Source organism: Nicotiana sylvestris, chromosome 4 (genome assembly GCF_000393655.2).
Source record: "Nicotiana sylvestris chromosome 4, ASM39365v2, whole genome shotgun sequence".
NCBI lineage: Eukaryota > Viridiplantae > Streptophyta > Magnoliopsida > Solanales > Solanaceae > Nicotiana > Nicotiana sylvestris.
In genome coordinates, this window is record NC_091060.1 from 114,755,399 (window position 1) to 114,780,959 (window position 25,561).

At 41.2% G+C, this 25,561-nt stretch overlaps 3 protein-coding genes across 3 annotated transcripts; all 3 read right to left on the reverse strand.

Moving 5' to 3' along the window:
* Positions 1-253: 253 nt before the first annotated feature.
* LOC138890034 (uncharacterized) lies at positions 254-658 on the reverse strand. The gene has a single exon (XM_070173385.1). The coding sequence runs from the start codon at positions 656-658 to the stop codon at positions 254-256; it is 405 nt and encodes a 134-aa protein (XP_070029486.1).
* Positions 659-18,227: 17,569 nt separating this feature from the next.
* LOC138890036 (uncharacterized) lies at positions 18,228-18,920 on the reverse strand. The gene is made up of 2 exons (XM_070173386.1): positions 18,562-18,920; positions 18,228-18,519 (listed from the first exon to the last, which is right to left on the reverse strand). The coding sequence occupies exons 1-2, from the start codon at positions 18,918-18,920 to the stop codon at positions 18,228-18,230; spliced, it is 651 nt and encodes a 216-aa protein (XP_070029487.1).
* Positions 18,921-21,347: 2,427 nt separating this feature from the next.
* On the reverse strand, positions 21,348-23,483 carry LOC138890037 (uncharacterized). Its single transcript, XM_070173387.1, has 4 exons — positions 23,043-23,483; positions 22,188-22,559; positions 21,954-22,124; positions 21,348-21,863 (listed from the first exon to the last, which is right to left on the reverse strand). Exons 1-4 carry the CDS (start codon positions 23,481-23,483, stop codon positions 21,348-21,350), a joined length of 1,500 nt encoding a protein of 499 aa, XP_070029488.1.
* Positions 23,484-25,561: the final 2,078 nt, after the last annotated feature.

Consider the following 25,561-nt stretch of genomic DNA (forward strand, 5'->3'; position numbering starts at 1 on the left):
CATACTGGATACAGTCCGTCTCCATAGTCATCCAAAATTAACCAGCACAGAGTATCTTCTTTGCTAAGACAAAACCGTTCATATGTGGGTCTCAGGTCCCAGCATGAATTTCCTCGAGTAACCTGGATTTTTCTTTTGCATCGACACACCTTAGCAATCCCAAATTAGGAGTCCTCCTATACAGGATTTCTCCGCTATGAAATAAATTGTTGGATAACTTTCGAAGTGTGCGCTTCTAGGTAGGATTTGCGAGCTACGGGTATTCTCCTTTCGTCAAATATTCCTTAATATTATGAAACCAAGGTTTTCCGTCTGCTTCTTCCTCAATATGAGCACAATAAGCTGGCTGATCATGGATCTTTACCGGAATGGGGTCAATGAAGGTCTTGTTTGGATGTTGCATCATGGATGACAGGGTAGCCAATGCATCGGCGAACTCAGTCTGGATTCTAGGAACATGTTGGAATTCTGTCTTTGTGAACCTCTTTCTTAATTCCTGTACACGATGCAGATACGAGAGTATCTTGGAGTTCTTTGTTGCCCATTCTTCTCGGACCTGATGTATAAGTAGGTCCGAATCTCCGATCACTAGCAACTCTTGAATGTTCATGTCAATGACCATCTTGAGACCTAAGATGCAGGCTTCATACTCGGCCATGTTGTTGGTGCACAGGAACATGAGTTTGGCAGACACTGGATAATGTTGACCAGTTTCTGATACTAGGACCGCTCCTATGCCAACTCATTTGAAATTTGTTGCTCCATCGAAAAACATTCTCCAACCATCATAGGATTCTGCAATGTCCTCTCCTATGAACGATACCTCTTCGTCAGGAAAATATTTTTTTAGGGGTTCGTATTCTCCGTCCACGGGGTTTTCAGCAAGGTGATCTGCTAGTGCATGTCCCTTGATTTCCTTCTAAGTGACTTAAACAATGTCGAACTCACTTGACAGGATCTGCCACTTGGCTAGCTTGCTAGTGGGCATGGGCTTCTAAAAGATGTACTTCAATGGATCCATCCTCGATATGAGGTATGCAGTATAGGCATAGAAGTAGTGCCTTAGCTTCTGAGCTATCCAAGTCAAAGCACAGTAGGTGCGCTCTAACAGAGAATACCGGGCCTCGTACGGGGTGAACTTCTTATTGAGGTAATAAATGGCCTTCTCATTCCTCCCTATTTCATCATGCTGCCCCAGAACACAACCGAATGCTCCATCAAATACTGCAAGGTAGAGTAATAGAGGTCTACCTGGTTCTGGCGGGACCAAGACAGGTGGTGTTGACAAGTACTCCTTGATTCTGTTGAAAGCTTTTTGGCAGTCATCAGTCCATTTGGTAGCAGCATACTTCTTCAACATCTTAAAGATTGGCTCATAGATAACCGTAGATTGTGCTATGAACTGGCTGATGTAGTTAAGTCTCCCCAAGAAACTCATCACGTCCTTCTTGTTCTTTGGCGGTGGCAATTCTTGAATAACTTTGACCTTTGATGGATCCAGTTCTATTCCTCGGCGGCTCACAATGAACCCAAGTAGTTTCCCAACAGGAACCCCGAATGCACACTTTGCGGGATTCAGTTTCAGGTTGTACCTCCTCAATCTATTGAAGAACTTCCTCAAATCTTCCATGTGATCAGTGGCCCTTTTGGACTTGATAATAACATCATCTACGTACACCTCTATCTCCTTGTGTATCATATCGTGGAAGATGGTAGTCATGGCCCTCTTGTAGGTGGCCCCAACATTCTTTAATCCAAACGGCATCTTGTAACAGTACATTCCCCACGGCGTAATGAAAGCCGTTTTCTCAGCATCTTATTCATCCATCCAGATCTTATGATACCCAGTGAAACAATCCACAAATGACTGCAATTCATGCTTGGCGCAATTGTCGATCAGGATGTGTATGTTTGGCAAGGGGAAGTCGTCTTTCGGACTGGCCCATTTGAGATCCCGGTAGTCGACACAGACTCTGACCTTCCCGTCCTTCTTTGGTACTGGCACAATGTTGGCTAACCATGTTGGGTATTCTACTACCCTGAGAACCTTGGCTTTGACTTGCTTAGTGACTTCTTCCTTGATTTTCAGACTCATGTCAGGATTAAACTTTATGAGCTTTTGCTTTACCGGCAGACATGTTTGATTGGTTGGAAGTTTGTGAGCCACAATAGATGTACTCAGACCAGTCATGTCATCATATGACCAAGCGAATATGTCTTCATATTCCCTTAGAAATTCTGTGTATTCCTTCTTTTCTGATGGCGATAAGTGGACACTGATTCTTGTTTCTTTGACGTTCTCTGCATCTCCCAGGTTAACAATCTCGGTCTCGTCCAGGTTGGACTTAGGTCTGTTCTCAAAATTCTCAACTTCCTTAACAACCTCTTCTGGTATTTCATCTTCCTTTGAATTTGTATCCATTTGTTGCGTTGTCTCGTTGAATGTCACAGTCATCGGTTCATCAAGATAAGTGATAGTAATGCTGTGTAAGTAAAGTAATGAGAGAAAACAATAGTAATAAGTGTTGATTTATAATTAAAGTCAAAAATTCTTTGATAAATTGCATAATCATTTTGAACATTGGAGATCTTATTGCGGGAATTAAAATGTGGAAGGAAAATTATTTAGTAAATAAAAATAGTGCATGATACTTGTTTTAGCCTTGCTACCCCGAGGCTCGTCGGGCTTTGGTTGTCCTGATGGTCCAGTTATTGAGGCGTGCCCCTCTGCTTACGGCCTGTATGGAAGGGCCTTCCTCCCCCTCCTCCTTGAGAACAACATAACAGTCCATGTCATTGTCTGTCAGGAACAAATATCTCATCGCTGCAAGTGCTTCTTCTTCCTCTGACCCATAGATAAAATCAGCCGGTTGGAAAGTCTACTCCAAGTGTGGTGTTGGCTACTCCAACGGGTAGTAAGGACCACGCCATGGTGGCGACCAGTGGTTGAATTCCTCCCAGGTGTACTCATATCCCAGTCCAAAGGTGGTGCCATATTTCTTGAGTTTTATGGGCTTAGCGATTCCTTGAAGATTCTTGCCGAGCCCTTTGCCAGGTTCGTACCCACACCAATTCAGTATACTCTCGATCTTGTTATCCCACCATTTGTATTTGTCAACAGCGTTCACCCTTTCGATGTGATGGTAAGTTTCCCCTCATAGCTTCCTTCTTCCTTTGATTGATGGAATGGTCTGGTGACTGTATATAGGATTGCTTCCGTCACCGTGAATGATTACCTCTTGATGGTTCCATTCGAATTTCACTACCTGATGCAGTGTCGATGCCACAGCCCCAGCAACATGAATCTATGCTCGTCCTAGCAGCAGATTGTAAGATGTTGGTATGTCTATCACTTGGAAGTCAACATCAAACCAAGTTGGCCCCATTTGCAAACACAGACTAATCTCCCCAATGGTGGATCTTTGGGAGCCGTCGAAGGCTTTCATGTTGATAGCTCCATCTTTTATCTCGTGCAATCCTTTGCCCAATTTCTTGAGTGTTACCAGTGGACAAATATTGAGGCTGGAACCCCCATCAATCATGATCCTGGTGATAAAGTAGTCTTCGCATTGCACAGTGATGTGCAACACTTTGTTGTGACCTAACCCTTCCGGCGGTAGCTTATCCTCATGAAAAGTAATTTAGTGACTTTCCAATATACGTCCGACCATGTTGGCCACTTCCCCGCAGTAATGTTGCTTGGCATATATGCTTCACTCAGCACCCTCAATAGAGCATTCTTGTGTGCCTCAGAATTTTGTAGCAAAGAAAGAATAGAGATTTGTGTCGGCGTTTTGTTCAACTAGTCAATGACCGAGTATTCCTTGGCCTGCATATTTCTCCTAAGGTCGTCTGGACCTGTCTCAATAATGGGTGACCAATTGGGGGCCTGTTTGCTTGACTCGGATAGATGTTCTAGGGTATAGACCCTACCCGCTCTCGTCATACCTTGTGCGGCAACAATTTTCTTGAACATAACCTTGCTTTTCCTCCTTGCCTCGGCTGTATAGTCCCATGGTATAACTTTTGTATGGAATGGTGTCACAGCCGACATCGTCGCTGGGATTGGCGTGGCTATCTTCACCCCGAACGGAGCATGTCCCTTGGGTGGTAAAACTGCAACTTCGAATGGTGTAGGTGCATTTGTTGGAGACACGAATTCGACCTCAATTGGCACTAGTATCTTTGCAGATGACGTTGTTTCAAACTCAAGTGGCACAGACATATTTACCTCAGCATCCCCAGATGGCTGAATCTGGACTATGATTGGGTTAAGAGTAACTATTGGCTTCTTTGGGTCATCACCTTCTGCGATCAACCCGATCGATCCCTCGGGATCCCAATCATCCTCTATTTCAATCATGTGAACGTCTCCACCCTTATGGTCTGGCAAAGGGTTGTTGCGGACATTTGAAGTGGGCTCCTTTGCCACGATAATCTTGATGTCAATCAAAGCCTGGATCTTGTCTTTCAGAGAACGACATTCGTCAATGGTGTGTCACTTAATGCCGGAATGGTATGCACAGGATTTGTTTGGATTGACCCATTGAGAAGGGTTCTCAGGGGTTATGGCAGGGATAGGGGTGACATAACCAGCGGCTTTAAGTCTCTCGTATAACTAGTCGATGGGTTTAGCAATGGTTGTATATTGTTTAGGAGGTCTGCGGTCAAAACTTGGTTGAGGTCTAGGGAAGTTTTGGCGTGCAGGAGGTGATTGATAATGGGATGGTTGATCATTGTAGGCTTGGTAAACATGTGCGGGTTGGGAATATCTGGGTGACGTAGGCTGATATGTGGGAGGCGGAGGTGATTGATAAGTGGGTGGTGGAGTTTGGTATGCGGGTGATGGTGCTTGGTAGTTCGGAGTAGGCTGGTATTTGAGTGGAGGTATTGGGTAGGTTTGGTATTTTATGGGAGATTTGGTTCTCTGTTCCACCATGACGGCGACTCCTACGTCCCTTTTCTTGGACACAACACCAGACTGTAAGGCCTTATTTGTGGCTTGCAGGGCCTCGAAGTTTGTAACCATACCGCTTTTGATGCCCTCTTCAATCTTTCACCCAGCTTGATAATGTCGGAAAATTTATGATTCTCAATCAACATCAGCCTTTCATAATACTGTGGGTCCTGAGCCTGGACGAAAAACTTGTTTATTTGTTCTTCCTCTAAAGCAGGTCCGACCTTAGCATCTTCTGATCTCCAGCGAGTAGCATACTCGCGGAATGCTTCCGTGGGCTTCTTCCTTATGTTCTGAATGTAGAACACATCCGGCACATTCTCTATGTTGAACCTGAACTTGTCCATAAAATCGGACGCCATGCATACCCAACTTGACCACTTCTTCGGATCTTGGATAATGTACCAAGATAGAGCATCTCCATTCAGACTCCTCATAAACAGCTTCATGCAAATTCTCTCGTCTTTCCCTACTCTGACCAGCTTGTCGTAGTATGTTCTCAAATGGACCCTCCGATCTCCTGTACCATCAAACATATCGAACTTAGAAGGTTTGTACCCCTCAGGCAGTTTGACGTTGGGATGTATGCAAAGATCTTCATAGTTCAGCCCCTCAATTCATTTGCTTCCTTTGACGCCTTGAATCCGGTTGGTCAATTTCTTGAGTTCTTCAGCCAGATTCCTGATGAGCAAGTCTTTATCATCAGACTTCAGTGCGCTTGAGATGGGTTGGGTGGAGTGTGACATGGTCTCCACATAGATGGGGGTGTTATGATGGGTGTGAAAGTGGTCATTTGTGGAGTTTTGGGTGTTCCAAGATGAGCAGCGGGGTGTTGTTTGAGGTATTGCAGGTGTTGTAGTGGTGGTGAGAAGCGGGATGGTTTTGTTTCTTTGGGATATTCTATGGAGGTGTAGGGATCTGAGCATTTGGGAAATTAATATCCGGAGTGGTTATGGAAATGACAGATTTGCCAGATTCCGAACCTGATCAAGTTCTTCTTGGAATTTCAGCAGCTTTTGTTCGAGTTGGGATGCATTTTCTTTGGACACCTGAGTACCGTGACCATGAGTGATCTCTACCTGTTCAGTTGAGTTCTCTTTTCTGGCATTGTTCAAATCTTCTATCTCCCCTTTGTTCTTGTTTCTGACAGGATTAAGAGGAGGAGTGGGTGGAGGGCCCCTGGATCTCGTGGAATAAGATGATGTTGCTAGAGTGCATGAACTAACCTTTGGGGAAGGGGAATAATAAAATAAAAGTAAAAATAAAAAAAGGTAACAAGTTAGTGAGGATTATAAGAAAATGTTGCGATATTTAAACACATGGTGCAAAAATGTAAATCGTGTCCTAATTTGGAAACCTCTTTGTGCCCGAGGTAGGCCTAGCGACAAGTTGATTTGGAGAGCTTAGAATGCTAAATGCCTCATTTCATTGATAAAAAATAGACGAATCCTAAATCGACACTAAATAATAGGAAATAAAAGTCACTAGTGGCCATTGGCCTTATTACATTTTGTAAAGCGAAAAGGAAAAACTCCTATCTACTTGGTCCCAGAAGGACATTCCTCAGGTTGAATGCTCTCGTTGATCAAATCCTCCAGTTCGCGTAGGTTTACCAGTAAAAATGCCTTTGCCAGGTGTTCTCCTTCGTTTCCCTCAGCGTTCTGGCAGTCGGCGACTCTATTCCTCACTTTTCCTTCCAATTCTAGTAGACTGTATTCTAGATATTCCAACTTTTCGCTAACTTTGGCGGCCCTCTCTTTCCACTCATTGATTTGGTCATTTGATGGAAGACTCCTCCACCAGTCTAGCAAAAGTGAGGGTATGTTAACCATACCGAAGCTGGGGACCTCGTTCTTCATTTTCTGCAAGACAAACAAGGTTAGGCCTTTACCCCCGCCATACCGGACTATTTACTATCAACAATTAGCATAAAAACATTTAGTTCTCCAAATAAATGCACAGAATGTGGTAACGTCTGTTTGGGTTTTGGGTAAACCCAATGGACTTTGGACAAGGCTATCTTAAAGAGTCGTTATGCGGACAACATAACTGACTCGGCTAGGTTTGACCATGATGCATGCACAGTTAAACAGAGTAAGGTTTCTATGGGGTTTTAGACTGGTACCCTTGAGCGGACAACTCAAGGGGGAAAGGTACGAAACCGTCGACTACACCGTTGATCGACTGGTTTTACCGCAAATATGCCTTTTTCGGATTTAGGGGTGATAATATCGGAAGAGCGCAGCCACTCATTATAAGTGTTGCAATGGTATTTTGTTTGGCACGAGTGGAATATGATGTTGAGCATGATTATGCAACAATTAAAGTAGGTTGTCATGTATTTGCATGCTAGGAAAGCAGTAAATACAATAGTTTTTCATAACTTAAAGCGGTAGTAAAGAAAAGCAGTAAAGAAAAGTAATAAAGGAAAGAAATAAAAGACAAGTCAGTTTTGCAATCGAAAAGAAAATTGAATGTTTGAAAGAAATAAACAGATAATTGTGCATAAAGAAGCATAAATTCACAATAATAGTCTGAAATGGTAAAAGCCTAAAAGAAATCCCCAGCAGAGTCACCACGCTGTTGCACCCCCTTTTTCCTTGCGGAATCGGGCTTATGACATTTGGAGGGACAACTCATTCCTTTTGGGAATTGGGTTTGATTTGAAGAGTCGCCACCTAATGATTAGGGTGCATTAGGACACCAAGAGAGTTTGATTTGAGTAACCAGAGATTGGGTAAGGGCTTGAAATTATTCCAAGGGGAAGGTGTTAGGCACCCCTCAAAATCCACTAGTGTGGTTCCCGGCCAGACAATTATTTTGCGTTTAGGGTACAATTAACAAATAAAGCTCAAATAGGAGGGGATTTCACATATAAAGGATTGAAAATAGACAAAGTTCAAAAGAGCAATTTAAGGAAGCGGATTCTAGAATGAAAATGTTAAAGAAATAAGAATAAAGGAAAGGGGGGTCCTACGTTTGCTAAAAATATGGATCACCCCACACAACGTTCGGTAATCACTCCTCAATGAAGGGCTACACGTGACGTTATCACATGGTAATCATATCCATATCTACCCTTCCTACCCTGTTAAGGTATTTAAAACCTGGGTTGGTCTCGTTTACTTATTGCATGCTATTACTCGTCCCAATCCTATCAGTCTCGGAGGCATTTAGGACTACTAATCCTAAAAGGGAGGGATATTGGGCTTATTTGAAGTTTCAAAGGTAAAAAACTCTAAGGCGACATACAAAACACGTATTGCAAGTTGGGGAAAGCACATAACAAGCAGAGGCTCAGATATAACTCCTTGAACAAAGAAGCACATAATTAGCATGACTTACACATACTATTTTAGGTCTGATTTTAAGACGAGTGAGAGGAAATCGTTGAGGCAATTTTAGCTTATCATATAACTCAGATAAGAAGTCCAAATCAGGCCTGCCTGCTGGTTGTAATTATTAACAGAAGTAGATTCAGTTTATGATTATTACCCTAAGGCTTGCCTAAGTGTTGGACAAGGATCCTATAGGCGTAATATCTACTGGATTCAGAAAAGCAATGAAATAGTATGCTCTGAAACATACTGGTTAAACTCGCTAAATAAGGGTAATCAGATTGTTAAAAGAGAGGCAAGTCTTAATGAATTGGTTACAAGTTCTGCTACTGACAGTACCCATTATTACCAATTTTGGCTCTATACGTGAAGCGTATCAGATTCAATTAGGAGTTCCTATAGGCATGCATTCTACTAGTATTTGAATATGCAGAATTCAAAATACCTATAGACATGATTTCTATATGAGAATTGGATATACAGAATTAAGAACGACCTATAGGCATGATGTCTATATGCGTTTGAGTATGCAGAATTTGAAATACCTATAGACATGGTATCTATGTGAGATTTGGATATGCAGAATTCAAAATGACCTATAGGCACGATTTCTATATGCATTTGAATATGCAGAATTCAAAATGACCTATAGGCATGATTTATATATGCATTTGAGTATGCAGAATTCAAGATACCTACAAACATGGTATCTACCCTTTGCATACATAGTTACCCACCCTTTTCACTAACCATCCCCAAGAGTTTATTACAAATTATTACAACCCGGAATAAATAAAATTACATCAGAAACTATAAGGAAAAATACAACCAGAGGAAGCCTGATTCTTGACTTCCTCTTTGAGTTATGAGATAGACCAACTCAAAGAGACCAAGATCCAAAGCCTTTCTCCCATTTGAGTGTGTCAAAGTTCCCTAAGAGCCTCAATGGGACTTCGGGCAATGCTCACACCCAAATTGCATTATCAGAATGGGGGTCAGTGCAATGTGGAAGGGCCACCCCCCAAGTGTCCAAGTTTAGAGGGAGCTCAATGGGTCCCAAGGCAAGGCTCACAAGAGGGGGGCAGAACTTAAAGGCTAAGAGAGAGAGAGCAAGTGAAGAAACAAAACTTAAAGAACTAGGGGATTAAAGGAAAAGGGAAAGGGGTGCTACAGAAATAATAACTTCACACAAAAGGGATTCAGGGGTTGGGAACTGATTGTAGAGGGCCCTTGTGCCTGGGCATTAATGGATTCTGGTCATACGCAGCCATAGGGAATGCTGCTATGCCAACAGAATATACAACATACAATGGTAGCATGAGGTTATGATCCTAGGGGATCAAGTTTGAGTCATAGACAACAATATTTTAATGTTGTCATGCCTCAAACAACCATCATGTTAAACACACTTAGAATACACAATAGAGGCAGAATAGGCAAAAGAAGGATGCTAAATAAGTATAGAACTAAACACAAGCAGTAGGCAGATAGGGGGAAATAATGTTAAACAAATACATTGTTGTGGTGCTGAATTTAATTAGAACATACCAATTCAAAGAAAGCAAATAGAGAGAGAAGTAGGCAACAAGATTTGCAAACAGGCCACAAGTAATAAGAGAGAATACTTTTAAGTGTGAGTATGAGTTCGGAAAATTACGAGTGTTAGATGTTGTGTTTATGAAAAAGTCATGTATTTATAGTGTGAAAAACAGGCAGAAATAAGGTAAGAAAAATAATTATGGAACTGGGTATCTATTAAAACAATCAGTATAAGACTTTCTTTAATTAAGGAATTCGGACTTAAAAGATAATGAGCAAAAGTTATTTAAGGAAAGAAATCAAATAAGCATCTTGTGCAAAGTAGGCAATTAGGGGTAAATACATAGGAGTTTAATTAAGGGCAGAGTTTTGAAATACATGGTTAAAACAAATAAGGTAAGAATCAATTAATACACAGTAAATCAAGGAATCAGAGATTTGTAACTACTGGTCCATGAATAAACCAAGTCAGAAAGGCTAAGGAAAGCTTTCGACTCAAACCAAGTAACAGGGCAATCGACAAACAAGGAAAGAAATCAATTAGACTTACACAAAAGGAAGTTTGAAATCATTCAAAAAATTGAAAGTCATTTAGAGGGGAAGTTCAACACATATATAGAGTACACAAGTATTAGGCATGCGAGGCTGAATTTAGGACGAAGAAAAAGTGTCATGCAATTGAACATTCAGTAAGTAGTAGACTATAGGAACATGGTAATCACAGGGTAACTCAACAATGGAGAAGAGAGAGTATCAAATAGCATACAAAGGGTCCAGTAGAAGGACCTTAGAAAAGTTTAGCAGGTAATCAGAATCATATAAAGAAACGAAGGTTTAAACAAAGATTTCAAGACTCAGTTGAGCAATAGATGAAACAATCTTCAGAAACTCAAAATAGGCCCAAAGAAAGTTAGGGTTTTTGAAATCAAACAAGTTTAGAGATGAAGAACAAGCAAATCACATAGCCAATGGTCTCAAAACTCGGATGAACCCCCAAATTCTAGGGGTTTTACCATTAATTGAGTGTAGAGATGAAGACAAGTAAATAAGGCAGAAATACTAATGAAATAAATTCAGAAATCTCAGAAAGGAACTGAGACCTTTAACATGCATCTTCCAGTAAAAAAAAAGAGAAATATAGTAAAAGAACAACATGCGAAACACAATAGAAGAACTCATAAGAACATGGTAGAAGAAACACATAGGAAACACAGTAGAAGAACTCGTAAGAACACAGTAGGAGAGAAATACAGTAGAAGAAACTAATAGTAGAAGAAACACACTAGAAACTTAACGAAAATCAGGGAAGCATCTCGACAAAACCCTAAATCGGAAAGATAAAGGTTTGAAAGCATAGTTTTTGAAAGAAATCTTGAGAAACCGTTTAAAAGCTCAAGGAAAACGCGGAGCTAGAACGGATCTAAAACGGATCTAGAACGGATCTGAGTCGGAGAAGTCGAGATCAGGTTCAAACAACCATGGCTTGCCGAAGCAAGGTCGGAGACGGCCGTAGAATTCGAATCAAACGAAGCCTGGACCAAGCTTCTTCGTAGTCAGGCCTTGAATCTTCAATAACCCGGCGTGTAGGAGTTATATGAGGTTGGTATAAGACTTCAGTTACCTTGGAAGCCATAGATTCCAGTGGTTTTAGGGTGGAAATAGAGGGAGGCGACTAGGGTCTCTGAGAGAGAATTTGGGAGAGGTGGAATCCTGGGGCGACTACCGGTGAGAAAATGAATAGGGTTTGGGGGGTATTGGGGAATTAAAAAGGAAAGGAAGAGTGTGAGTCGTTGATCTGTTAGATCAACGGCTGAGATTAAAAGGGGGGCTGGGTGGGTTATTTTAAAGGGTCATGGGTCAGATAATTTTAGGAATTGGATCGGGTAATGAGATCTGAAATTGGGTTTTATTGGGGTGCCAAATCCGGCCAGAAGTGAAATGAAATGGGCTAATATTTAAATAGCCGCTTTTCCCTTGTTTAAATTATAAAAAATAGTAAAATAATTTCTGGGAGTAAATTAAAGGTACTAAAATGATTAATAAAATATAATTATGAAAATAACAATATTGGAGTCAATTTTATAATTATAAACACAATTAAACCTTAAAATAGGCTAATATTGCAATTATATGCAATTTAGCTTAAAAATACTAAATAAATTTGTAAAAATATGAAAAAATTGTGTTAGCTATATTTTAGTATAAATATGTGAATCCCATAAATGAGTTACAAAAAATATAATTTTGGGAATAATTATTGGATTTTTCTTGATAAGATAAGGCAATAAATTGATTTAAAAAACCTTAAAAATTAAGAGAAAAATATTAAAAACCTTAGGATATACTTATATATGCATATAAATGCTTTTTTGAAAGTATTTTGCATATTAAAAATATACAGGAAAAAATTGGGTATCAACACTCATTTACCCTCAGAACCAGATATGGGTCAAGTTAACCCAACAAACAACCCAAAACATAGGCTTACAAACCCGGGCTGACCCCCTTCTTTGGGCCTCTGTTGACAGAGCCCATTTAGTAAATCAAAACCCAACAGAAAACCTAAGAAAATGGTCAATCGGAATTATATGAACTCCTGAAGCCAGGGATTCCAATTAAAACAAAATAGGAAGGAACTGGAGTGAAATCAAACAACAGAACCAAACAAACTAACAAAATATGCTGGCTAAACTAGAATTAAAAGGCATGTAGAAATGATTTTTAAAAAATAAGAAAGAAAAGGAGAGAAACAGAAGAAGACGAAGATGTGAATAAAAATTAAAAAAATGAAAGAAAACAAAGATTGAAATACCTAATATAGGCAGACGGACGACAGGTTGGACCCGACTTCAATAAACTTCGATTTTGAGCCAGAATTGTCCCTAATCGCGTGTTCTTGTCAAGAACAGACGAGCAAAGCCAGTTACGACCCTAATTATTCGTTGAACTTGATGATTTGGGGAGATTTGGAGTTTTTAGGGTTTTGGCCGGATTGTCTCAGTTGAAGATTCGAGATGCTCTAGAGTGATTCGAGGGAAACTAGTCAGGGATTGGGAAAGGGGAGGTCATGAGGACTTTGCGGTGTAAATTTGGTGGGCTTTTGAGGTGGCGCCGCCACCGGAGAGGGTGAGGGATTTGGGGCGGCGCTAGCGTTTGGGTCTCAGACGGAGAAGATGAAGTGAAGAAGTACGAGGTCCTCTGATGAACTTCAGGCACTTTTATTAAATATGGAGGGGCTGATCTTGGCCGTTGGATGAAGTCAAATAGATGGCAAGGATTAATTTATTATTAGAGAACTCGAAACGGCGTAGTATTGGCCTTATACTACGTCGTTTGAATGTTTGAGAGACCAACTAATTTGGATCGGGTATGGGATAGAGTTGGGCTAGATTGAGACGGGTTTCAAGGGGAAATTTATTTGGGCCTGAGGAAATTTAATTCAAATAGCCTAAACAATCAGCCTTCTTTCAATTTCTTTTCTTTTCTTTTTCAATTTTAAATTCCTTTTCTTTTCAAATTAAAATTAAAATCTAAATTAATTCTTAAACTAAATTAACTTACCAAATTAGATTAATTACTAGTCATAGTATTTACAAAATTAAATAACTCCTAAATTAAAAAGAAAAACTATAAAATTTAAAATTAAGAAGTTAAAATGCAAAAAGAGTTATTTTTTTGTGATTTTTCATTTTTATAAAACAATTAATTTACTAATTAACCTAAAAATGTAAAAATAAATCCTAAATGCAAATACAATGTATTTTTGTATTTTCATGAATTAAATAAAATTAAACATGCACAGAAAAAATATAAATAATTAGAAAAATTCTACGATAATTCCTAAAATAACAAACAATTAAAAGAAAAATCTAATTCTTTGGAATTCTGTAGGAGTAATTTATGTGGGGCAAAAATCACGTGCTCATAGCTGCCCCTCTTTGCTTGGAGATACGAAGGATTTTCGGGCAAAGATAAAATGAGCAATTATGAGGGATTTTTGCCCGTTTGAAACTCCATGAGAAGCATTTTTTAAAAAGAGCCTGACCGAATCTTGCTTCAGAGGTTGCCTACATATCCTTTGCTATAAAGGAATCAGGTCAGTGTAGTTCTGGAAGTTTTGGTAGTTGGAACTACCAGGAAGTTGTGATTTCACTGTTGTTGCTGCTACTACTGCTTGCTGAACTTTTTATTACACCAAAATAAAAGATGAGAAGCTAAACTAGCTAAACCTATCAACTACGAGTTACAAGATTCCTATCTATAAATCTTCTAGAGCTTGATCTTAAGTCTCGGTTGGTTCTTGCTGCAGACTTCAATCTGAATCTTGATGCTCATCAGCTGTAGCCGCCAATTCATTCTTCAGCTTTGGATCAAGGTGGGACATGCGAAGCTTGTGACTTTAATCATATCTTGAGCAGTCCGCATTTTTCTCCACTTCAGCACTTTGAGTTCACTTTTTTTTGCTCTTTGTCTTTTTTTCTTTACTCTGGATTGAGACTCATTCTTTTGGTCTTCTCAAACCCTATGCCTCAAGGTAAAACCTGCCCAGACACCAAAACAAACAAACGAATGAAATTTTGCTGCCCCAGGTTTCACTAGAAAAATTTCGTGAGTTATTGTAACAAAATTCTAGGCTATTTCTTTATTGAAAGCAATAAAATCAGGATTGTGTATCCTTGGAAAAAAGGATTAGGGAGTGGAGCCCTATATCTATACTAAAAATCAACTAGGGAGTGGAGACCCTGTGTTGGAAAAGGCAACTAGGGAGTGGAGACTCTATGTCTAAAATCCCAACTAGGGAGTGGGGACCCTATGTTGGCAAAAGGCGACTAGGGAATGGAGACCCTATGTCTAAAATAATCTCAACTAGGAAGTGGGGACCCTATGTTGGCAAAAGGCAACTAGGGAGTGGAGACCCTATGTTGGCAAAAGGTGACTAGGGAGTGGAGAACCTATGTTGGCAAAAGGCGACTAGGGAGTGGAGACCCTATGTTGGCAAAAGGAGACTAGGGAGTGGAGACCCAATGTCTAAAATAATCTCAACTAGGGAGTGGAGACCCTATGTAGGCAAAAGGCGACTAGGGAGTGGAGACCCTATGTTGGCAAAAGATGACTAGGGAGTGGAGATCTTATGTCTAAAATCTCAACTAGGGAGTGGAGACCCTATGTTAGCAAAAAGCGACTAGGGAATGGAGACCCTACATCTAAAAGTAATCTCAATTAGGGATTGGAGACCCTATGTCTAAAATAATCTCAACTAGGGAGTGGAGACCCTATGTTGGCAAAAGGCGACTAGGGAGTGGAGACCCTATGTATAAAATAGTCTCAATTATGGAGTGGAGACCCTATGCTGGCAAAAGGCAACTAGGGAGTGGAGACCCTATGTCTAAAATATTCTAAACTAGGGAGTGGAGACCCTATGCTAGCAAAAAGCGACTAGGGAGTGGAGACCCTATGTCTAAAAATAAAATCTCAACAAGGAAGTGGAGACCCAATGTTGGCAAAAGACGACTAGGGAGTGGAGACCCTATGTCTAAAATCTCAACTAGGGAGTGGAGACCTTATATTGGCAAAAAGCGACTAGGGAGAGGAGACCCTATGTCTAAAAATAAAATCTCAACTAGGGAGCGGAGACCCTATGTTGGAAAAGCGTAAAAGTCTGAGATTGGGGATCATATACTACCATTTTTTGAATTTTTCTTCTTATCTCTTTTTTTTCATCTCGTTTTGTTTTCTCTAGTTTTACCTATTTCATGGAATGAGTAAATGCGGAAAAGATTTAGAGGGGACTTCCCTTTTTATGGATTGTTGCTGCAAAGCTGTTTCTAGCACTTGCGCATTTCTTTTATGGTTGCACCTGCTTCTTGCACGGTTGCCTTGGATTGCACCTGTTTCAAGTTTTCAAAAAAAGAACAATTGTTAGTTTGAAACGGTGGTTGGTTTTGTGGCCTTGATTGTTTTTGATCACTTGATCTCGCCCCAACTCTTTTGGTGAGAACCTCTGTTGCTTGTTGTCTTTTCTAAAGATTGATCTCTTTCCTAGAACCAAGGAATTCAACTTTCCAAAACATCACATGACGGTTCACCCGTGTGGGGCTTTGGTCCTTTCATCTTATTCTGCCTCTATGGGCATTTGACTTCGGATTTCTTTCATTTTCAATAATTTTGACTTTAGAGCATCGGCCATCATGGCCAGTCGGGATCGACTTGATGCACCCGCTAAGGCTGGGTACTTTTCTTTGGACTTGGCTTTTATTAAGCAGAACCTTGTAAAACCAATCTTGCCATCTTTTCTTTGTATTAGTTTCAGAACAGAGTTAGACCGAAAGAGATTCAAAGAAAAGTAAACAAAGGACAAGAAAGTGAATTTAAGGAGAAGTGTCCCTTTCGGGGAGGAAAGAAGGACTTATCTGGAGTGCATGCAGACTTCAATAGATATGACATGCTTCTTGGACTGGATACTCGATCTGCACAACTATCCACCTTCTCATAAACCCATTGCGACCCGTATTTTAAAATCGAGAAACCTTGCCAAAACTCTTTCAGTGCCAATGGTGGTGAGGGATTTCTTCTTTCGATCAATAGCGCCCTTTGCGGGTTTCACCAATCGACCTCTCTCATTTCTCTTCTCACCGTCGCCTTATAGTGCTCTTTACAAGTTTTCACTAACAATACTCTCTCATTTTCAATTTCTCTGCTCACCGTCGACTTATGGTGCCCGTGGATTTTCACCAATAAGACTCTCTCATTTTATTTCTCTCATCTAGTTTGCATCGGATCCAAACAAACTGTGTTCCCCTATTTTGAATACCTTTCACCGATTGATCGGAAGGACTTGAACAAGGTTTGGGTAAAGAGAACTTGGATCAAATTACAACTTTGGAACCATTCAAGCGGGATTATCGCTGAACCATTATAACATCTGCCCCAGTTTCACTTTGGGGGGAAATTGGATTTTTGTTTTGGTGTGACTAAACTCCAGAGAGAGGCTGCCTACGTATCCTTTTGGAATCAAGTCAAACGTAGTTCAGGGAAACATTTTGTTTTTTGTTGTTTTTCTTTTTCTTTTATTTTCTTATTTTATTTTTTTTACAAACATTTTCAAGTTCCAAAGAGGGTAGTGAAAGAAAGGTAACCGGCTCAAAGGGTTAGCAAAGGATTGGAGTGTTTGTGGTAGCGAGAATGAAAGCCTTCGTCATCCCAATCAGATAATGTTGTTTCTGTAGAAGGATTAGACATAGTACCTTTTGATTGCGTCTGTATTTACAGTTGTTTCGGGGTCATTCCCTTCGATGTCTCCCAGGTATAAAGCCCTTTTTGGCAACAATTTTCTGATAATGTATGGTCCTTTCCAGTTAGGAGCAAACTTTCCTTTTGCTTCCTGATGATGAGGGAGAATACGCCTTAAAACGAGTTGCCCCACTTCAAAGTTTCTAGGCCGCACTTTCTTGTTGTAGGCACAGGCCATTCTTTATTGATACAACTGCCTATGGCAGACTGCGGCTATTCGCTTTACAACAATTAGGGTTAACTGCTCTAGACAGGTTTTGACCCACTCACTGTCCTCAATTTAAACTTCAACAATGATTCAAAGGAATGGAATTTCAACCTCTGCGGTATTACAACTTCAGTACCGTAAACCAACAGATATGGGGTTGCTCCGACTAATGAGCGCATGGTAGTGTGATATCCCAATAGTGCAAACGACAACTTTTCATGACGTTGCCTGGAACTTTGGATCATATTTCTCAAAATCTTCTTGATGTTCTTGTTTGCTGCTTCGACAACACCATTGGCTTTGGGCCGATAAGGAGTAGAATTTCGATGCGTGATCTTAAACTACTCACATATCTCCCCCATCAAGTGACTATTCAAGTTTGTAGGATTATCTGTAATGATAGATGCAGGAATACCGAAACGGCAGATGAGATTGGAGTGCACGAAGTCTACCATAACTTTCTTGGTGACAGATTTGAGAGTAATTACTTCAAACCACTTCGTGAAATAGTCAATGGCGACCAATATGAATCTATGCCCATTTGAAGCTTTGGCTCGATCGGCCCAGTGACGTCCATACCCCAGGCAACAAATGGCCAAGGTGCTGACATGGGATGCAGTTCTGTAGGCGGTGCATGAATCAAGTCACCATGCACCTGACACTGATGACATTTCCGGATAAAACTAAAGCAATCTTTTTCCATAGTCATCCAGTAATAGCCCGCTCGGAGGATTTTCTTTGCTAACACATACCCATTCATGTAGGGTCCGCACACTCCTACATGTACTTCATACATGATTCTTCCGGCCTCTTCGGCGTCAACACATCTTAACAAATTGAGATCCGGAGTCCTTTTGTATAAAACCTCACCGCTCAAGAAGAAACCGCTTGCAAGTCATCTAATAGTTCTCTTTTGGTCTCCACTGGCTTGATCAGGATATTCTTTAGTTTTCAGAAATATCTTGGTATCATGATACCATGGATGAACATCCGGTTCTGCCTCAACCGTATTGCAGTAACCGTGCCTTTCTCGGATCTGGATTTCCAACAGGTCAATGGGGGCATTACCTGGGTATGGCAGCATCGAGTCCAAAGTAGCGAGCGCATCGGCTAACTCATTGTGAAAACGAGGAATGTACCTGAACTCAATTGACTTGAACCGCCTGCTAAGATCTTTCACATGTTGCCTGTAGGGAATAAGCTTGACATCTCGAGTTTCCCATTCTCACTGAGCTTGCCGGATAATCAGATCTGAATCTCCCATGATTAACGATTCTTTCATATCTTGGTCGACTGCCATATTCATACCCATAATGCAGGCTTCATACTTGGTAGTATTGTTTGTGCAGAAAAACCGAAGCTGGGTTGTGGATGGATAGTGTTGACCCATGGTTGAGATCAAAATTGCCCCAATTCCGACGCCTTTTGCGTTCACAATGCCATCGAAGAACATTTTCCACACATTGGTGTCTTCTGATGTTACCTCAACTGAATTTACCTCTTCATCCGGGAAGTAGGTATTCAAGGGCTGGTATTCATCATCAACAAGGTTTTCGGCTAGGTGATATGCTAAAGCCTGGGCTTTCATTGCCGTGCGGGTGACATAGACTATGCCAAATTTAGTGAGCAGGATCTGCCATTTTGCTAACCTCCCGGTAGGCATTGGCTTCTGGAATATGTACTTTAAAGGATCCAACCTAGTAATGAGGTAAGTGGTATAGGCCAACAAGTAATGCCTAAGCTTCTGAGCGACCCAAGTTAGGGCGCAGCAAGTCCTTTCCAACAGGGTATATTTGGCTTCATAACTTGTGAACTTTTTGCTCAAATAGTAGATTTCCTGCTCTCTCCTCCCGGTCACGTCATGTTGCCCTAGGACACATCAAAGAATTCTCCAAGACTGTCAAATACAGAAACAAAGGCCTTTCAGGTTCACGTGGGACCAAGATTGGCGGGTTCGACAGATATTCTTTGATTTTGTCAAAGGCTTCTTGGCACTCATCTGTCCATTTAATTGTTGCATCTTTCTTTAACAGCTTGAAGATGGGTTCACATGTAGAAGTCAGCTGAGCGATGAATCGGCTGATGTAGTTCAACCTTCCTAGAAGGCTCATAACCTCTTTCTTGGTTCTTGGAGAAGGCAAATCTCGAATAGACTTTATCTTGTTGGGTCTAACTCGATGCCCCTCCGACTGACTATAAATACCAAAAGTTTTCCAGACGGAACCCCAAATGCACATTTGGCCGGATTTAGCTTCAAATCATATTTACACAGCCGCTCAAAGAATTTTCTCAGGTCCCGAACATGGTCGTCTTGGGTCCTAGATTTGATGATCACATCATCTACATACACCTCAATTTCTTGGTGCATCATGTCAAGAAAACTGGCAGTCATGGCCCTCATATAGGTTGCCCCAGTGTTCTTTAGACCAAAAGGCATGACCCTATAATAGTAGGTGCCCCAGGGTATGGTGAAAGTTGTCTTTTCCACATCCTCTTCATCCATCAACACCTGGTGATATCCTGCATAACAATCCACGAAAGACTGTATCTCATATTTGGTGCAGTTATCAAGGATGTGGATGTTCGGCAAAGGGAAGTTGTTTGGAACTTGCTTTGTTCAGATCTCTGTAATCTACACATACTTGGGTTTTCCCGTCTTTCTTTGGTACGGGAACTACATTAGCCAACCATGTGGTGTACCGAACCACTCAGATCACTCCTACCTTCAACTGTTTTGTGACCTCTTCTTTAATCTTGTCACTGATATCAGTTTTGAACTTTCTTTACTTTTGCTGGACAGGAGGATAATCAGGGTAGGTCGTGAACTTGTGGACCACCAAATTGACACTTAGTCCTGGCATGTCATCATATGACCAAGCAAACACATCTTTGAACTCAAACAAAAGTTGGATCAATGTGTCCCTAGTTTTTTCATCTGTGTGAATGCTTATCTTGGTTTCTTTGACTTTTTCAGAACTATCCAAATTAACCGGCTCAGTATCATTTAAGTTCGGCTTAGGTTTATTCTCAAATTGTTCTAATTCTCGATTTATTTCCCTAAAAGCCTTTTCTACATCATATTCCGGTTCTTGGTTTATTATTTCACAATTAGACGGCGTGTTTGGATCTAGGCATAAAGTCCACAAGCATGTTATGTTATTTAAAGCCGCATTATTAGAACTGAAAGAAGAAACAAGAGAGAGAGAATAACAAAAATCAGAAAGAATAAAGAGAGATGAACGATGAAATATTGATTTCATTTCATTGAATTTTGAAGATAACAAGGTTTACATTGGAATTTAAAGACAGGAAGCTAAAAGAAAACATTCGAGTTACACCCTGAAATAACTCGTGATGCGGAAAAGGTGGCAAGACTGGACTACCGGGATTCCCGCCTGACTGGGAATGGAGTAGCCTTCCAATTTTGCAATTTGTCACCGAGCCCCATATACAACACCTCAGTGGTGTTCGAGCCTTCCCCCGATTGGACCATGTGGATTTCATACAACATCTTCCTCATAGCTCTACATATTTCTTCTATTTCCTCGACCGTAAAGGCCTCATCTTCTTCTTCTTCATTGTACTTAGGCCTGACGAAGGTTTCAAACAGATGCGGGATCGACTGACGCAAGACCCAACCATTGTTCTTTTGCTTATTTTCCCATGTTTCATCAGCTGGCGTGGCTTGGATACCCACACCAAAGAACTTCTCACTAGCAGCCAGAGTGATAGGTTCTATGATTCCTTTCAATGACGTCCCGAGCCCCTTACCGGGTTTATAACCATGCCTGATCATTTCCTTGGCAACCATAATTGACGCATTTGAGAGAAAGGGTTGAGGACAAGGTCTTCCATCTTAACATTGGTCTGCGACCACAACCTCAAAAGCTTGATAGACTATGTGTTCACTTCCTTCCCTAGCTTCGAGACATGGGACTGATGGGTCCTGGTAAATCGACTACTCATCTTCTCCGTGAACTACAATATCCTGATCTTCATATTCAAATTTTACCATCTAGTGGAGAGTAGAAGGTACAATCCCTTCTGCGTGAATCCAAGGTCTTCTCAAGAGGAAATTATAGGAATTATCCATGTCTAGGACCTGAAAGGTCACCTTGAAATCTACCAGACAAATAGTTAGAATCAAATCAATCTCACCTATGGTATCTCTCTTGATGCCATCAAAGGCCCGCACACAGACGTTGTTGGGCCTGATTCTCTCAGTAGCAATCTCCATTCTTTGCAGAGTTGAGAGAGGGCAAATATCTACTCCGAAACCACCATCCAGCATGACCTTTTTCACATAATATCCCTCGCATTTAACTTTCAGATGAAGGGCTTTGTTGTGGGTGGCCCATTCCAGGGGCAAATCATTCTTGCTGAAACAAATTTGATTTACTGCAAAAAATCTTTCCGCCGTCCTTTCGAGCTGTTCCATAGTGGTTTCAATGGGAACATACGCTTCATTGAGGGTTTTGATCAACACTTTCTGATGTTCAGTTGAATTCATTAGCAGAGACAACAAAGAGACCTGAGCAGGAGACTTTTGGAGTTAGTCAATTATCTCATAGTCCGCCATTTTCATTTTTCGGAAGAACTCTTCTGCTTCTTCGGCACTAACTGGCTTCTTGAGTGGGAAACGCTTCTTCATGGCATTATTCACTTCTTCCAGATTGAGGTATTTCTCGATCGGGTTAGTTTTATTTGTTTCTCCCAGGACTTCTTTTCCTTTGTAGGTCACTACCGCCTTGTTGTAATTCCATGGGACGGTAGTGGGATCTGTCATGGGCCTCTACGGTGCACGGCAAATAATCACAAGCTCATTCAGCCTTGGTGAAATTACTGGCCCCCGTACCACATAGGTCCCTTTAGGTACGTACATTTTAGATCCCTTGTTTAGCTCAAACCTTCTTGGAGGGCTCAATGTCACTTGTCCTTTCCTATGACCCCAGGGAACATAGAGAATGACATCTTTTGAGGGCGCTGCCCCAGTTTCGGTTTCCACATTTTTTTCTGTATTTTGAGGGGTAGGTTTACTCTTCTTCTCCCCCTTGTCTTGTTTTGTGGCAGCCTTTGGCTTCTTTTCAACATCAGCGATTGCAATTATGGCTTTCAAAGCAGGATCAAACTCCTTATCTTCACAAATCATTGCAATAACCGGTTCGTTGTTGTGAGCCGATAATGGATTGTTGGTCACATTAGGAACGTCTTCGTCCTTTAGCACTATCTGCTTTTGTTTTATGAGATTTTCAACAGCCCTTTTCAGGGTCCAACAGTCATCTGTATCATGCCCTTCCGCCCTCGAATGGTAAGCACATCGAGTACCGGCTCCGTAGGAGGGCGATTCTAGGTTCTGTCTGGTTTGGGGTATGGGCTGCAACAGACCCATCTGGACAAGTTTCGGGAAAAGACTAGAGTATGACTCACCAATGGGCGTGAAGTTTGCCATCCTGGGTGGTTCTCGGGCACAGGCATTGTAGGGGAAGTTGTTCTGTGGAGGTCGGGAATTATACTGAGCTTGGCGAGGAGGTTGATTTCTGGGAAATGGAGCTCGGTTTTGATTGAATTATTGTTGTGGCCTAACGTAGGGCTGGACATCCACCACTGCATATGGCTGAGGAACCATAGCATAGGCCATATCCTAATGGGGAGAGTAATGTTGTGGGGTTCTTGCAGGGAAGTAAGGTCTAGGTAGATGGGGTTTTCTTACAATTAAAGTTGCCATTGCCACTTCTTCCTTCTTCTTTCGGTTCGCTACACCTCTAGACCTGCCTTGAATTGCTTGGGAGGTAGCCCTTATAGTAGATTGACTCAATACACGCCCTGTTTTTAGACCATTCTCGATCATTTCACCAATTTTGATGGCATCGGCAAATGGTTTCCCCATTGCGGGCATCATATTCTGAAAATAATCAGCCTCTTGGGCTTGAAGAAAAACACTAACCATATTTGTTTCATCCATTGGAGGATTGACTCTGGCTGTTTGTTCGCGCCATTTGACAGCATGCTCTTGGAAACTTTCCGAGGACTTCTTCTTGAGATTCGATAACGAATTCCTGTCAAGGGCTATGTCGATGTTATACTGAAACTGCCTGACAAAATCCCGAGCCAGGTCATCCCAAATATGCCACCAAGATATATCCTGGTCCATGTACCATTTAGAAGCAATGCCGACCAAGCTCTATCCAAAATAAGCCATAAGAAGCTCCTCTTTTCCACCTGCTCCCCGCAATTGGTTGCAGTACCTCTTAAGGTGGGCTATAGGATCCCCATGCCTGTCATACTTTTCAAACTTCGGGGTTTTGAAACCCAAGGGTAAGTGCACGTATGGGAACATACATAGATTAACGTAGAATACGCTTTTTTGCCCGCTCAAACCCTGTATATTGTTCAGACTCTACTCCATACTCCTCATTTTTCGGGTAATCTCTTCTTGTTCAGGGTTCATTGTGGTTTTCTCCTATCCCGCAGTAAACTCGTACCGAAATTGCTGAGGGTAGGAATTAGTAGTAAACTGGGCAGGTTCCAGTGGGAAAGATGGCACTTGAAAGGTGAAGGGCGATGGATCAAAACTAGGCCTGGGTAGAGTGGGTTGTGCCGTAGCTGAACAAGGTGGCACAGTGAATATGTTTGATGCCGCACCTGAATTTAACACTTGGGGGCGAGCCTTAGAAGGTGTTCCGGCAAAGTGGGCTGAGATGGTAGGACATCCCAGGGGGGTATTTGGATAACTTATGGGGACGTTGGAAGTCCCACTTGCCCTGGGAAGTAGCTTAGGGAATCCAGGTATCGTACTCGGTGGTTCTCTACCATTGGACCAGGCGTCCCACATTTCCATCATGCGGAGATGCAGAATTCTGTTTTCCTCAGCAGTTGTTGACTTGGAAGTTGGGATGGCTGAGATCGGGTTATCCTCCAGGATAGGAACTGTGGGCAGATGACCTTCCGACGACATTTCAACACTTCCTTTTGACCTTGTGAAGTACGGATGTGAAGCCAGATTACCACAAAACCAACCACCTCAATATAGAACTTGGACTCAACAGTAGACAACAAACCGGTTACTTTGAAGCAATTAACATGTAGGTAATCGCACATTGGGGTGTGATGCACCTATATAGTTAAATGTGTTTCTACATGTTTCGCAACGGTTGCATGTTTCATCCCGGCTCTTTCTTATCTCCCCAATCTTTTTTTCTTTCCACTTTGGCTCTTTGATGCTTCTCCTCTTATTCCTGTTTTTTCTCTTTTCTGTCCTCTTTTTTTTCTTGCTCTTCTCGCTTTTCTTTTGGTTTTTCTTTAAGTTATTTCCTTCCCATATTCCTCTTTTATTCGAGTTATTTACAAAATCATGACCGGATCCGATGAGGATTTACTGCGTATTACGACACCGCGTGAATCATATCATTACGTAGTTCAAAGAATAAGTACGAAATAATAAGGAAACCATTTTTGGAAATTTTTAATTTTCATTAATAAAACTCCTAAACTTTTCTATTACAAAGGACTCCAACATACTCATTTCTTGGAATTTTAAAAAGTACAAATAGACTCAAAACAATATTTCAAACTAAAACTGAAATACAGACTCGATAAATCAAAATCAATAGTACATAAGTGCTTCTACTCCTGGGGCCCGTGAGACATAATTCGATCTTGCCACGGGCCTATGTGCAAGATCCCCTTGAAGACGCTCCAGATCACTCATTATTTGGTGAACAAATGTCATTACTGCAGCAAAGAAAGTGGTTCGAGTCATATCTTCACATTCGTGGCATTTCATGATGTTGTAATCAATAATTGCTCTAACCCTCTCCTGGATAATACCCTTTTCTTGGAGCAAACGCCCGATTTGCTGAGTCCTAGCTTCTAGTACTTAAGTGTCATGATGATTTTGACTCTATAGTTGTTGCATATCTTCTTCCAGTTGGGACATCAATGCATAGCAATGTTCCCTTTCGGCTTTAAAGTTCTTAGCTTGTTTGGGTATCACATTTTCGAGGGTGGTGAGCTTTCTCTTCAAATTTGTGATTGTTCCCTCATATTTTCTTTTCAACTGCCGCACAAACTCCGCTCGTCCTTTTGCATTCTTTGTCAGTTGTGCTCGGACTCTCGCTAGACTAGCCTCATATTTTTCCAAGTCATATTGACACTCGAGTACTTTCTTTCTAAGAGCACTTATAAGCATTTCATCTGCTCGGCTTCTTTCCAGATTTACAACAGCTGTTT

What these genes read in the sequence shown, in the direction of transcription:
- LOC138890034 (XM_070173385.1), bottom strand. Translation starts at nt 658, where the DNA reads ATGGCCGAGTATGAAGCCTGCATCTTAGGTCTCAAGATGGTCATTGAC.
- LOC138890036 (XM_070173386.1), bottom strand. Translation starts at nt 18,920, where the DNA reads ATGAAAGCCCAGGCTTTAGCATATCACCTAGCCGAAAACCTTGTTGAT. An exon ending in CTGATTATCCGGCAAGCTCA is followed by an intron (nt 18,520 to 18,561) that starts GTGAGAATGGGA and finishes TATTCCCTACAG; the next exon opens with GCAACATGTGAAAGATCTTA.
- LOC138890037 (XM_070173387.1), bottom strand. Translation starts at nt 23,483, where the DNA reads ATGGACCAGGATATATCTTGGTGGCATATTTGGGATGACCTGGCTCGG. An exon ending in TGGCAATGGCAACTTTAATT is followed by an intron (nt 22,560 to 23,042) that starts GTAAGAAAACCC and finishes AAACAAAAGCAG; the next exon opens with ATAGTGCTAAAGGACGAAGA. An exon ending in TACCTAAAGGGACCTATGTG is followed by an intron (nt 22,125 to 22,187) that starts GTACGGGGGCCA and finishes CGTGCACCGTAG; the next exon opens with AGGCCCATGACAGATCCCAC.